The 13,280-nt window shown below is 41.1% G+C and overlaps 1 protein-coding gene across 18 annotated transcripts in view; it reads left to right on the top strand.

The window, feature by feature from the left end:
- The window catches only part of LOC101938858 (protocadherin gamma-C5-like), a 415,891-nt gene that overhangs the window by 196,796 nt on the left and 205,815 nt on the right, over positions 1-13,280 (top strand). The window contains exon 1 of one of the 18 annotated variants that reach the window (XM_065555779.1): positions 3,809-6,409. The exons of 16 other annotated variants lie outside the window; for them this stretch is intronic. In XM_065555779.1, coding sequence (XP_065411851.1) covers positions 3,980-6,409 — 2,430 coding nt within the window. In that variant the 5' untranslated portion in view covers positions 3,809-3,979. Of the gene's footprint in view, positions 1-3,808; positions 6,410-9,799; positions 12,375-13,280 lie in introns of those variants that run through there. One more of the 18 variants, XM_065555787.1, reaches the window with a different exon arrangement.

The following is a 13,280-nucleotide window of genomic DNA, read 5'->3' as shown; positions in this document are numbered from 1 at the left end:
TGTCCCTTGATGGGCCACTTAAGTTGAATAGTCCCTTCAAGATGTGCAGGCTAAATACCTTGTGGGCATTAGCACAGGAGCAAACATATTTGAAATACAGGTATAGAGCCAATTCTCATAACTGCAAATACAAAAATGATACATACATCCAAATAGCATAATCATATTCAGCCAATCATAGCCTTTCCATGGACATCTTACTAGACGTACTTTGTACAAGATTAGTTGCAATTATATAACAGTGGTAGCAACAATGATCTGCATGGTCATATTTTAATCAGATAACATCACACCCTCTCTCCAGCTTCTTCATTGGATTTGACTGCTGCTATTTCTTCCATGTGTCTTTGGCATGCCTTTACCTAACTGCCTTGGTTGCTTCCGTCTCTCTGATCCACAATTCTGCCATCATTCTCTGGTTCTTCTTTGGCTGTCAGGTGCTGCAATCCAGCTAGTTCCATGGTTGTGGTTGCCTCTGCAGCATGTGGGACAGGATGGTTCTCACCCTGTTGATCAGTCTCCATCTCCTCTACTTCCCTGGGTATGTGGTCAAAATTTATGAGCAAAACTCTTAACTCCTGACCTGGGAATTTCCTTTTAAAGGACATTCCATTCTGCAAACATAAATGTTCAAAGTCTTCTCCCTTAAGACTATCATATTACTGTAGTTCACACAGTATGTCTATTCTTTAATCTTTAAAACCCTCAATATCAAGTTTAAACATTAACACTCTCCTGCCGATAACGTGAATGCCGCTTGTTGGAAGTATTTTGTCTGCAAAAGAGCCGACAAACAGCAGCTACACTGCCTGACTTTAGCGACATAGCTATGTCCACACGGCCATGTCACTTAAAGTTCGGTAGTGTAGACAAAGCCTAATTGACCTGTGGTATGTGAATCATGTCGACTCTGCTAGTGTAACACTGCCTGCAGTGATTCAACAGCATGAATACCAACCTCAAGGAAGACAGTTAGGAAGCAAGTCACAAACCCCAATTTTTTTATGATTTCTATACTTAAATTTCACCATGCAGTTATCAAGTGTAAACTCCTCAGGCACTATGACAGCCTTAACATGGAGTTACAGTGCCCTTGAGTTCGTTGATCTATCACCACCCAGGTGCATGAATCTTTGTCATAGCTGGTTCCTTAAACCAAGAATCACAGCAATGTTTATGTTATTCCCAGTCCCCAGGTCAGTTGTACCTTAGATCTCACACCAAAGACAACACTGTAACTAATTATATAACAAACTCTATAAAGAGTTATTAAATGATACAAAACAGTTATTTACAAGGTTAAAACAGGTAAACATATATACAAAAGACATACAATCAACTTTCAAAAGGCAATAACAGCTAAAACTGTCAAGCTCTATGTATGATTTAGGACTAATTCAGGCTAAGCAACTAGGGATCTCTTGCTTATGTCTAGAAAGGTTAGCCCCCTCCCACCCCCCAAGTCCAAGCAGCATAGCGATAAAAATTTCCTTTTGTTTTGTTTGTCTTTATGCCCTCCATATCTCTGAATGGCAAACATAACTAATGGGAGAAGTCCACTTGCATGATTCATCTTCACAAGGAGTAGGACAGAATAACAAAAGTCTTTTGTCCTCTTGTTGACAGTGTGTAGGGATCTTCCAGTTGCAGTGTCCACAATTGTCAATCTGGTATAGATGGACCTTTCCTTTTGGGAAGGGTATAACATTTTCTGTTGAAGGTCAGCCCTTCACATTAAATGATGTCTCCCCCTTGTCTGGTGATTTACACAGTCACAGAAGCTCACGATACAACCACTCAAATATTGCCTTACAATATGGGGGGCAGATATTATAAGTGAGATAAATGCATGCAGCAACTCACAAGCATTCAATAAAGTCTAAACATTAAATACATTCTTATAATTCTAATAGCTGTTTTAATAATACTAACACAGGGGTGAGTCAGACTGATTCCGGCTATATATTTGCCAATGTTCAATTGAGATATGGGGACCTTGGCATGAGATGCAACCTGGTCTGCCAGCATCTCAGTAATATCAAGGGAAGTGATGATGCATCTAAATTGGGTATCGGTGAGACCACCACTAGAATAGTGTCCAGTTCTGGTTTCCATATTTTTTAAAAGATGTTGAAAATTTGGACAGTCTTGAGAGAGCTACAGGATTGGTTTAAGCTCTGGAAAAGGCACCTTATGGTGAGATGCTTACAGAGTTTTATCAAAGGAAAGAATAAGAAAGGGTTTATTCAGTGAGACTATAATTGATTTTAGGCTATCTTTAAGCTCACAGACAAAGCCATAGGAGACAATGGCTGGGATCATGAAAACTTCAAATTGAAAACAAGATGCATTTGTTTTATAGTTAAGGTAATTAATGATTGAAACACATTAGCATTGGAAGTGGTAAATTCATAATAATTAAGTCTTTAAATTGAAATTGGATATTTTTCTAAAAGATATGATCTAGTTAAATGATAAATTATTGGTCTAAATAGTGTCAATGACACAGTAGGGAATATCAATTTCCTCTACTCTAGGAATCATTGGGTAACATTCTATTACCTGCATTATAGAGGATGTCATATTAGATAAACAGACTACATCAGTGGTTCTCAATCAGGAGTATGTGTATCCCTGGGGGTACCCAGAGATCTTCCAGGGGATACAGCAACTCATCTAGATATTTGCCTAGTTTTACAACAGGTTACATAAAAAGCATTAGCACAAACTAAAATTTCATACAGACAATGACTTATTTATACTGTTCTACTGAAATATAAGTACAATATTTATATTGCAACTAATTTTATAATTATATGGTAAAAATGAGAAAGTAAGCAATTTGTAAGCAAGTAGTTTTTAAGTGAGGTGAAACTTGGGGCTACAAAAGACAAATCAGACTCCTGAAAGGGGTACAGTAGTCTGGACTTCAAAGCATGAGAGTTCAGACACATAAATTAAGTAGCCATAGAATTTACTATTTTTAGTTTCTGGTTCAGAATTCTCAGTTGTTTATATTTTCTCGTCTCATACTGGGGCATATTTTGCGTTCATTTACATAGATGTGAATTTGGAGTAATAATAACATTTAGCACGTAAATAACAATTGTCATCCGTAAATCTAAAATGTCTGCAAAAGTAGATAACCAGGGTGATATCCTCCTTTACCAACGGATCAACTAAAATACAGGGAACATAAATTGCTAGACAAAACCCGAAAATGGCCAGGGCATAGTATAGCATAGGTCTCCTACTACTGTGTATTATCTATTAGACCAGACTGCCCCCTTCACTTTAGACGAATTCCTCTGCCTTTACATTGCCGTAACTGAGATTAAAATCTGGCTCTGTGTATGGAAGAACGGCAAATCTGTCACATATTACAGGAATTCAGGGAAGCTTTGCTGTGTGGGTTTGGATTTCCAGATAGAATTTTATCGTTCTTAGAAATATAAGTAATGACGCTTTTATTCGTAATTAAACAGACTTGTTACTGAACATACAAAACTCTCAGAAAACAGAGTGGAGTGGGCGTGTATCTTACTACACATTTTTGCCGATTCATTTAACTTTTTCCGATACATAGGATGGTTTACTCTAGTCATCTGTTTTAGGACTTTCGAGACAGGAATGGGTTAGCCTTTCATTATGCTCTTTAGACATGAGCGTTTTGATGAGACCAAACAGTTGCAGTTCTGTAACTCAGACTCAGAGTGCCGCTGTTGGCCAATGCAGAGCTGAAGCTGCATCCGGATATCCACTAAAGCCTCCTGCACTGAGATTGCTCAGTCAGCGATTGCGCACACATACATGCAGTTCGCTACTGAGAGACACCCTGTCTCGAAACTCTCGTGGAAAATTAGATTGAGATGGTAATTTTATTTACTCTCCAAAACCGTGGATTTTAACATTCTAACGGAGATTTAAAGCACAAAATCGAAGTAGAATAAATAAGAAAATAAAAGCAAGCCTGAGTGGGATGGAAAACAGGCAGAGACCGAGCGACCAAGCAGTCACACGGCAAGTACTTTGGTTTCCCTTCTTATTCTCTTTGTTCTGCCGGGTGGTATCGGAGCAGATTCGTTACTCCATTCCTGAGGAAATGGCCAAAGGTTCTCTTGTGGGGAATCTCGCCAAGGATTTGGGGTTGGATGTCAAAGAACTGGCGCAACGGAAGCTCCGTGTCAGTTCGGAAAAGCAATATTTCAGTGTGAATGGGGAAAATGGCAACCTGTATGTGAATGGCAGGATAGACCGGGAGCAGATATGCGGGGAGACTCCCCTTTGTGTCCTGGCATTCGAAACGGTGGTTGAAACTCCTTTAAACATTTACAACGTGGATGTAGCAATTCAGGACATTAATGATAACGCCCCGAGCTTCGACAAAAATAACGTTGTGTTAGAAATCAATGAATTTACACTGCCAGGGGCGCGCTTTCCACTCGAATCAGCGCAAGATCCAGATGTTGGACTGAATTCACTGCAGAACTACCGGCTCAGCCCAAATCAGTATTTTATCCTGGCAGTGAAGGAGAATGCAGATGGCAATAAATACGCAGAATTAGTTTTAGACAGACCTTTGGATCGGGAGCACCAAACTTCTCATATCTTGATCTTGACGGTTGTGGATGGGGGAGACCCTGTGAGAACCGGGACCGCTCAGATTAACATTAAAATCACTGATGCCAATGACAATCCCCCAATATTCACCGAAGAGATCTACAAAGTCAGAGTAAGTGAAAATCTAGCCAAAGGCTCCATAGTGGTACAGGTGAAGGCCATGGATAAGGATGAAGGATTATATGGAGAAATCAGTTATTCCTTCAGTAATGCCCCACAAAATGTCCTGCAATTATTCAAAATAGATCCCGAAAATGGAGTAATAACAAATACAGATATTCTGGATTTTGAAGAGACGAATAAATATACAATGGGAATTGAAGCCAGGGATGGGGGTGACCTGACTGGTCACTGCCAAGTTCAAATAGAAATTATTGACGAGAATGACAACGCCCCCGAAGTAACCCTCACATCCGTGTCCAGTCCTATCCCCGAAGACTCTGTGCCCGGGACAGTGATAGCTCTCATAAGAGCTCGTGACCGAGATGCAGGAGAAAATGGAAAAATCACCTGTCACCTTCAACACAACTTACCTTTTAAAATACTGTCCTCCTCTCGTAATTACTACAAAATAATCACAGACAGCACCCTGGACAGAGAAAAGATCCCAGAGTATAATATCACAGTAATCGCCGCAGACAAAGGCACTCCCCGTCTCTCCGCCCAGAAAACCATCCTGTTGCAGATCTCGGATATCAATGACAACGCCCCTGTATTCGATAAACCTTCCTACACCTCCTATGTGCCAGAGAACAATCCCTCGGGGGCCTCTGTTTTCAGTGTAAAAGCCTCAGACCGGGATCTGGACCGGAACGCCCGACTCACTTACTCCATCCTGAGCAGCAACCTCCAGGAGCTGCCTCTCTCCTCCTACATCTCCATTAACTCCCAGACCGGAACTATCTATGCCCAGCGCTCCTTCGACTACGAACAATTCCGGGAGTTTGAAGTGCAAGTGAAGGCCCAAGACGGCGGGTCCCCGCCTCTCAGCAGCAATGTCACCGTCAGGGTGTTTATTCTGGATCAGAATGATAACGCCCCTCGCATCCTGTACCCTTCCCTCGGAGCCGATGGCTCCGCCTTGTTCGAGATGGTCCCTCGCTCGGCCGAGGCAGGTTATCTGGTGACTAAGGTGGTGGCGGTGGATGGTGACTCAGGACACAATGCCTGGCTCTCCTACCATCTGCTCCGGGCCACGGAACCGGCGCTCTTCAGCATGGGGCTGCACAGCGGGGAGATCCGGACAGCCCGCGCCCTTGCGGACAGAGATGCTGTGAAGCACAGGCTGGTCACCCTGGTGAAGGATAACGGGCAGCCGCCTCTCTCCGCCACAGTGACTCTCAACCTGGTGTTTGCTGAGAACTTCCAAGAGGCTCTTCCGGAAATGAGCGACCAATCGGGTGACTCGGCACCTCAGTCTCATTTACAGTTTTACTTGGTGCTGGCTTTAGCCTTGATTTCATTTTTGTTCCTCCTGACAGTGATACTGGCCATTGTGATGAAATTTTATAGAGCAAGGAATCCCCCAGTTCTGAGATGTTTCCGTTCTGATTATTCCAAGGCGGGTCCCAGATTCCCGCCCAGCTACTGCGATGCGACTTTACCTTATAGCTATAATCTGTGTTTAGCAGTAGACTCCGGAAGGAATAACTCTAATATTCTAAAACCAAATGGCCAGAACGATGCAGGAGAGATTATCCTTTCCAATGACAACTCTCGGATGTTTATAATGAGCAACAGCACCTCCGCTTCTGTAGACCAAAAGTCTGAACCTGACAGCGTTGGGAAGGTGAGTTTCTGTGCTCATGCGCTTGCACGTGCTTGTATCTTTATATATTTTAGTAGTGGCAAATCAAGGGGTTATATATCATTTAACGTTAAACTTGATGAATTAGAAATAGTAATCCTCTGAACAACCAATTTTTATATCAGCTTGTATTTGTTTATATTTGTTCGGGGTCTTAACGTTATTTAAGTGGTATGAAGGTGATACGGCAGAAAGTTTTCGACATATATTGCAATGATAAAATAAACTGTATATCAGCAGTTTTCCGTTTATGGCTATGTAGATAACGCATTGCCTTTTAAATTCATGATCTTTTTCTTTTTGATTTTCCATCAATTTTAAGAATAACAAAACCATTAAAATATATTAACTTCATAAAATAATGGAATACATTAGCAGATAAGTAAATAACGCATAACATCAACAGAAATGCCTCCAAAATAAACATAAAAATTAAAGCCAAAATAGAAGCAGTTAACTAAAGATACACAGTTCGAAATTTGATCTGCTAGTCAGATTTCCTGTCTAGCTTTCTATCTCCCTTCTCCTTTCTGTTCATCAGTCTATGTGAATGAACTCACCGTTCAGGGTTGCCATATCGAAAACAAAGCAACAAAGAACATATACTGGGTTACCCAAAAGGAGTAATATTTTTAAATATCCTACTTTATATATTGGTGAAACACGTGCACAACACCTATGAGATATTCTTGCATTATTTCCTTAAATGTATTTTTGATTTATCCTCTGAAGTGAGAATCAGTGCTCCATGATCAGCAATGGCTGCATGTTTGTTTCCAAGGGGTGTTCAGTATTCTGGTTTTGGACTATAAACTCCTGAATGGGTGGGGCCCGTCTATTTGAGAGATCGTTTCTCCCTGTCTCACATACTGCGGTAAATGCATTACACTGCAGCACCAGAACTGGAGCTCCATCTGCTGACAGGGCTTTCTCTTTCCGCTGCTTTGGAAATGATTGCTAGTCCACCTGGGCCAAATTAGCCAAATTCTGTTGACCTTAGAGCATGATGCAAAGCCAATCTGATTTCATGGGCTCTTGGAGCTAAGGGAGAATAATTGTAAATTGTGCTAGTGTGCAGGATAATTTATATTTTAGTTTTCTGGATGTATGAGTCTTAACCTTGCAATTAGAGTAGGCTACTGGATTTGATAAAGTTCACGGATATTATTGTGCTGTGCAAAAGTCTCTAAGGCACTGGATAGGCACTTTTGCCCTATAATGAATGCCTAAATTAATATATAAGTAAACAAATAAATAGATGCTAAATTCTAAACAGAAAGGTGAACAAATTGTTCATTGGAAGGGAAAGTACATGGGACTGTGTGACTTCACACAATAATGTGTAAACTAAAATTAGTCTTCTTGTTTATTACAATGTGATATAAATCCAGGATTACTTTAATTTATTATGCAAAAATAAATCTGTGTGTCATTTTAAAATGAGGAAATTAAGCAGAGGTTGTGTTCCATTTGCCACAGATTATGTGACTAGTGGATTAAAGGGAAGAGTTAAGCTTTACAATATATCTAGCATAAGATAATATGCATTTTGCATCTAGATTTGTTTCATTAATATTAGGGCTGTCAAGCAATTAAGAATAATCCTGATTAATCATGTGATTAAAAAACTAATTGTGATTAATTGTGTAATTAATTGAACAGTTAAACAATAATAGAATAATATTTAAATATTTTTGGATGTTTTCTACATTTTCAAATATACTGATTTCAATTACAAAACAGAATACAAAGTGTACAGTGCTCGCTTTATATTTATTTTTGAATACAAGTATTTGCACTGTAAAAAACAAAATAAATAGTATTTTTCAAATCAACTTTCATCATGAAAGTTGAATTTACAAACATAGAATTATGTAAAAAAATCTGCATTCAAAAATAAAATAATGTAAAACTTTAGAGCCTACAAGTCCATTCAGTCCTACTTCTTGTTCAGCCAGTCACTCAGACAAAGAAGTTTGTTTACATTTGCAGGAGATAATGCTGCCCTCTTCTTGTTTACAATGTCACCTGAAAGTGAGAACAGGCATTCCCGTGGCGTTCTTGTAGATATTTACATCCCAGATGCGCTAAAGATTCATATGTCCCTTCATGCTTCAACCACCATTCCACAGGACATGCGTCCATGCTGAGGATGGGTTCTGCTCCATTACAATCCAAAGCAGTACAGACTGAAGCACGTTCATTTTCATTATCTGAGTCAGATGACACCAGCAGAAGATTGATTTTCATTTTTGGTGGTTTGGGGTATTTTTTGCATTGGGGTGTTGCTCTTTTAAGACTTCTGAAAGAATGCTCCACACCCCACCCCTCTCAGAATTCGAAAGGCACTTCAGACTCTTAAACCTTGGGTCCAGTGCCATAGCTATCTTTAGAAATCTCACATTGGTACCTTCTTTGCCTTTTGTGAAATCTGCAGTGAAAGTGTTCTTAAAATGAACAACATATGCTGGATCATCATTTGAAACTGCTATAATATTAAATATATGGCAGAATGCCGGTAAAACAGAGCAGGGGACATACAATTCTCCCCCAAGGAGTTCAGTCACAAATTTAAATAATGCATTTTGTAACAAGTGTCATCAGCATGGAAGCATGTCCTCTGGAATGGTGGCCTAAGCATGATGGGGCATACGAAAACAAATAACATTGCCTGTTCTCACTTTCAGGTGACATTGTAAATAAGAAGCGGGCAGCATTATCTCCCATAAATGTAAACAAACTTGTTTCTCTTAGGCATTGGCTGAACAAGAAGTAGGACTGAGTGAACTTGTAGGCTCTGAAGTTTTACATTGTTTTGGTTTTGAGTGCAGATATGTAACAAAAAATCTACATTTGTAAATTGCACTTCCACAACAGAGATTGCACAACACTACTTGTATGAGGTGAATTTAAAAATACTATTTTTGTTTATCATTTTACAGTGCAAATATTTGTAATAAAAATAATATACACTTTGATTTCAATTACAACACAGAATATATATGAAAATGTAGAAAAACTTCCAAAATATTTAATAAATGTCAATTTGTATTCTATTGTTTAACAGTGCAATTAAAACTGCTATTAATCGTGATTAATTTTGGGGGTTAATCACCTCAGTTAATTGTGATCAATGACAGCCCTAATTAATATATAATATACATTAGGAGACTAAATATGCTGGAGAAATTAGCTAACACATATATATTGGGGAAAATGCGTTTAAAATTATGTATCTAAACTGCTGCAGTTATTGGTTGAGACTCTGAGCGTCGCTGTTCACCAATCAGGGAGACAAATGCGAGAGATCCAGCCAGCCCCGCCCCGCTGTAACAGACCGCACAACAGGCAGACCAGGCACTCTTTGTAAAAGCCAGAATACACAGTACAGCATAGCTGCACTAACCCCCCTGGGAAAGCTCTTGATCCACGAACTACTGATTGAAGAGCGGGATTTTTATGTTTACTAGTTTTTATATACTGTTCTGACACTCGGACTCTAAGGCATCTATTTCCAGTGCTAGACATGACGGATATAAAAAGGCTCCGTGACTGCAACTGTCGAGTCCTGTTCTGCTTTGTATTTTTTACCGTTTGGGAGGCAGTTTCTGGGCACATTCGCTATTCCATTCCGGAGGAAATGCAGAAAGGCTCTTTCGTGGGGAATATCGTTCAGGATCTGGGGCTCGATACAAAGGAGTTTTCAGACCGCGGTGTCCGCATTGTTTCCAGAGGTAGGACTCAGTATTTTGCTTTGAATGTTAAAAGCGGTTATTTATGCCCCACAGAAAGGATTGACAGAGAGCAGATCTGTGGCCAAATGGAGAAATGTCTGTTACATTTTGAGGTTCTCGTTAAGGATAAAGCTAAACTTTTCCCAGTTGAAGTTGAAATCACAGATATTAATGACAATGCCCCCCGCTTCCAGGAAAATGAATTGGAATTTAGAATCAGTGAGTTAGCCGCTGTGGGAACCCGATATTCTCTTGAGGGGGCGCAGGATGCAGATGTGGGAACCAATTCTGTGCAGGGCTATTATCTCAGCAGTAACAAACACTTCTCTCTGGATGTGCAAACGGGAGCTGACGGGGACAAATATGCCGAACTGGTGCTGGAAAAGTCTCTAGACCGGGAAGAACAAGCTGTTCACGATCTAATCCTCACAGCCACTGACGGGGGAGATCCAGTCAGGTCCGGCACTGCGCAGATCCGTGTTATCGTCCTTGACGCAAATGACAATGCACCAGTTTTCAGTCAGCCTGTCTATAAAGTGAGTGTTTTGGAAAATGTGCCCGTCGGGTCTCTGCTGCTGACAGTAAACGCCACAGATCCCGACGAAGCGATAAATTCGGAGGTCACATATTCACTCCGGAAGATGAAAGACAAAGCGTCTCAGATATTCCAGGTGGATTCTAAAACGGGAGAAATATCAACTGTGGGAAACCTGGACTATGAGGAAGCTGCATTATATGAAATGGAGATTCAAGCCAAAGACGTTGGAGACCTCTCGGCCAGATCTAAAGTCCTGGTTACTGTGATTGATGTTAATGATAATGAGCCTCAAATTACAGTCACCTCACTCACCAACTCTGTGAGCGAAGACAGCCCACCGGGAACTGTAATCGCCTTTATAAATTTACATGATCTGGATTCTGGAGAGAATGGTGTTGTCATATGTTCTATACCACCCAACCTGCCATTCAGGTTACAGAAATCATTTGACAATTATTACAGTTTGGTGAGTGACAGAGCATTGGACAGGGAGCGGGTCTCCGATTACAATATAAGTACCACAGCCACAGACCGAGGGACTCCTCCTTTATCATCAACAACAACTATTTTAGTACATCTTTCAGACATAAACGACAACACTCCTATTTTCAACCAGACATCCTACACTTTGTACATCATAGAGAACAATCCCAGAGGAACTTCCGTTTCTTTCCCGAAAGCGAATGATCCTGACTGTGGGGAGAACGCCCGAGTCACCTACTCTGTTACCGAGGGTCAGATCCAGGAATCTCCGCTCTCCTCCTACATCTCCATTAATTCCGAGACTGGGGCTCTCTACGCTCTGCGCTCCTTCGATTACGAACAGTTCCGGGAGATTCGGTTCCAAGTGCAGGCTCAGGATGGGGGTTCCCCACCTCTCAGCAGTAATGTCTCCGTCACTCTCTTTATACTGGATCAGAATGACAACAGCCCGCACATCTTACACCCCTCCTTTCCCACCGATGGCTCCACGGGACTGGAGTTGGCCCCTCGCTCCTCCGAGCCGGGTTACCTGGTCACTAAGGTGGTGGCGGTGGATGCAGACTCCGGTCAGAACGCCTGGCTCTCCTACCAGCTGCTGAAGGCTACAGAGCCGGGGCTCTTCTCTGTGGGACTCCACAGCGGCGAGATCAGGACAGCGCGCTACTTTCTCGACAAAGATGCGCTCAAGCAAAGTCTGGTGGTTTTAGTGAAGGACAACGGGCAGCCCCCTCTCTCTGCCACGGCCACTGTCACGGTGGTAGTGGCTGACAGCATCCCCGACATCCTCTCCGATTTAAGCAGCCTCTCAGCGCCTGCAGATCCCCAGTCCAGCCTCACCTTGTATTTGGTGATCGCTGTGGCTTCCGTTTCCTGCTTGTTCTTTATCTTTATCATAGTGTTACTGGCCCTGAGGCTCCGCAGGTGGAGAAACTCGCAGCTGTTTGACTCCTCGAGTGTGACTTTCAGTGGAGTTCCCGTCTCGCAGTTTGTGGGGCTCGATGGAGTCAGAGCTTTTCTTCACTCCTACTCACATGAGGTTTCTCTAACCACGGACTCCAGAAAGAGCCAATTCAACTTTCCCAAATCAAACTATTCAAATACTCTGACCAGTCAGCAGACCTGTGAGATAAATGATTCTGTGTCAATATCGGGAGATTTAAAGAATGGCGATGGCGAGAAGAAATTTGTTCAAGTGAGTTTGCTTCTTTTCTTATTTTTCTTTTTAACCAGGTTGATGTGTTTTAAGAGCCGGAAATATTATTTATTTATTTATTGTAAAACCCATCGTCTTTTTTGACCCATCACGCATTATTACCTTGTATTAGAGTGATCCCACTTTCCTTATGACCCTCTACTTCCTTTCCCTCTTCATTAGGGTAGGTTTTTTGTTGTTGTTTGTTTGTTTGTTGAGCCTTAATTCATGACTCAGGTTCAAGTAACATAGCAAATCTTCCAGGCAAGCGTGATGTGTACTTTTTTGTTTACACACAATTAGATCTCGATCTTCATTGGGGCTTTTCGACGTTACTACAATTCAAACAGTGTAGCGTAACATATACAGTATTTTTAAAGGGAACTACAGTTGTTTGTTGGAAGGACGGATCAGTTTACAGAGGGTCTTATAACAACTCCGAGAAACCTTTTTGAATGAAGCTTCAATCTCCTCAGTTACGTATATATTATGTTTACTTGTTTAGTTTCAGATAGGTGTTATTAGATCTTGACAATCCTGTGCTCTCTTTACATCAAAGTACCATAAATCCCACGAAATCCACCAGACCAGAATTAGGCCGTTTACACGGAAAGATGACTGAAAAGATATTTTATTTTTGAAGGAAGTTCTGAAGAGAAATAATTGTGTTGTGCCAGGGCCCTGATTCTGGATAGCGAAATTTTGTAATAATAACAATTTCATTGCGCTTTTTGTTAAAATCAAGCCACTTTGGTGACAGAACATACAAACTACACAAAAAGCAGACAAAATGGAAACCCATACCATTCAGCTTTCCTAAATTCTTTTTGTGTGTGCGTTATATATTTTTCTACCTAAGGATGGACGAGGGAATGCATTGATCCAAACGAATTTCCATTGCCCTCT

This window comes from Chrysemys picta, chromosome 8, assembly GCF_011386835.1.
Source record: "Chrysemys picta bellii isolate R12L10 chromosome 8, ASM1138683v2, whole genome shotgun sequence".
NCBI lineage: Eukaryota > Metazoa > Chordata > Testudines > Emydidae > Chrysemys > Chrysemys picta.
Note: the sequence above shows the minus strand (reverse complement) of the source record. Positions and strands in the feature narration are given on the sequence as shown.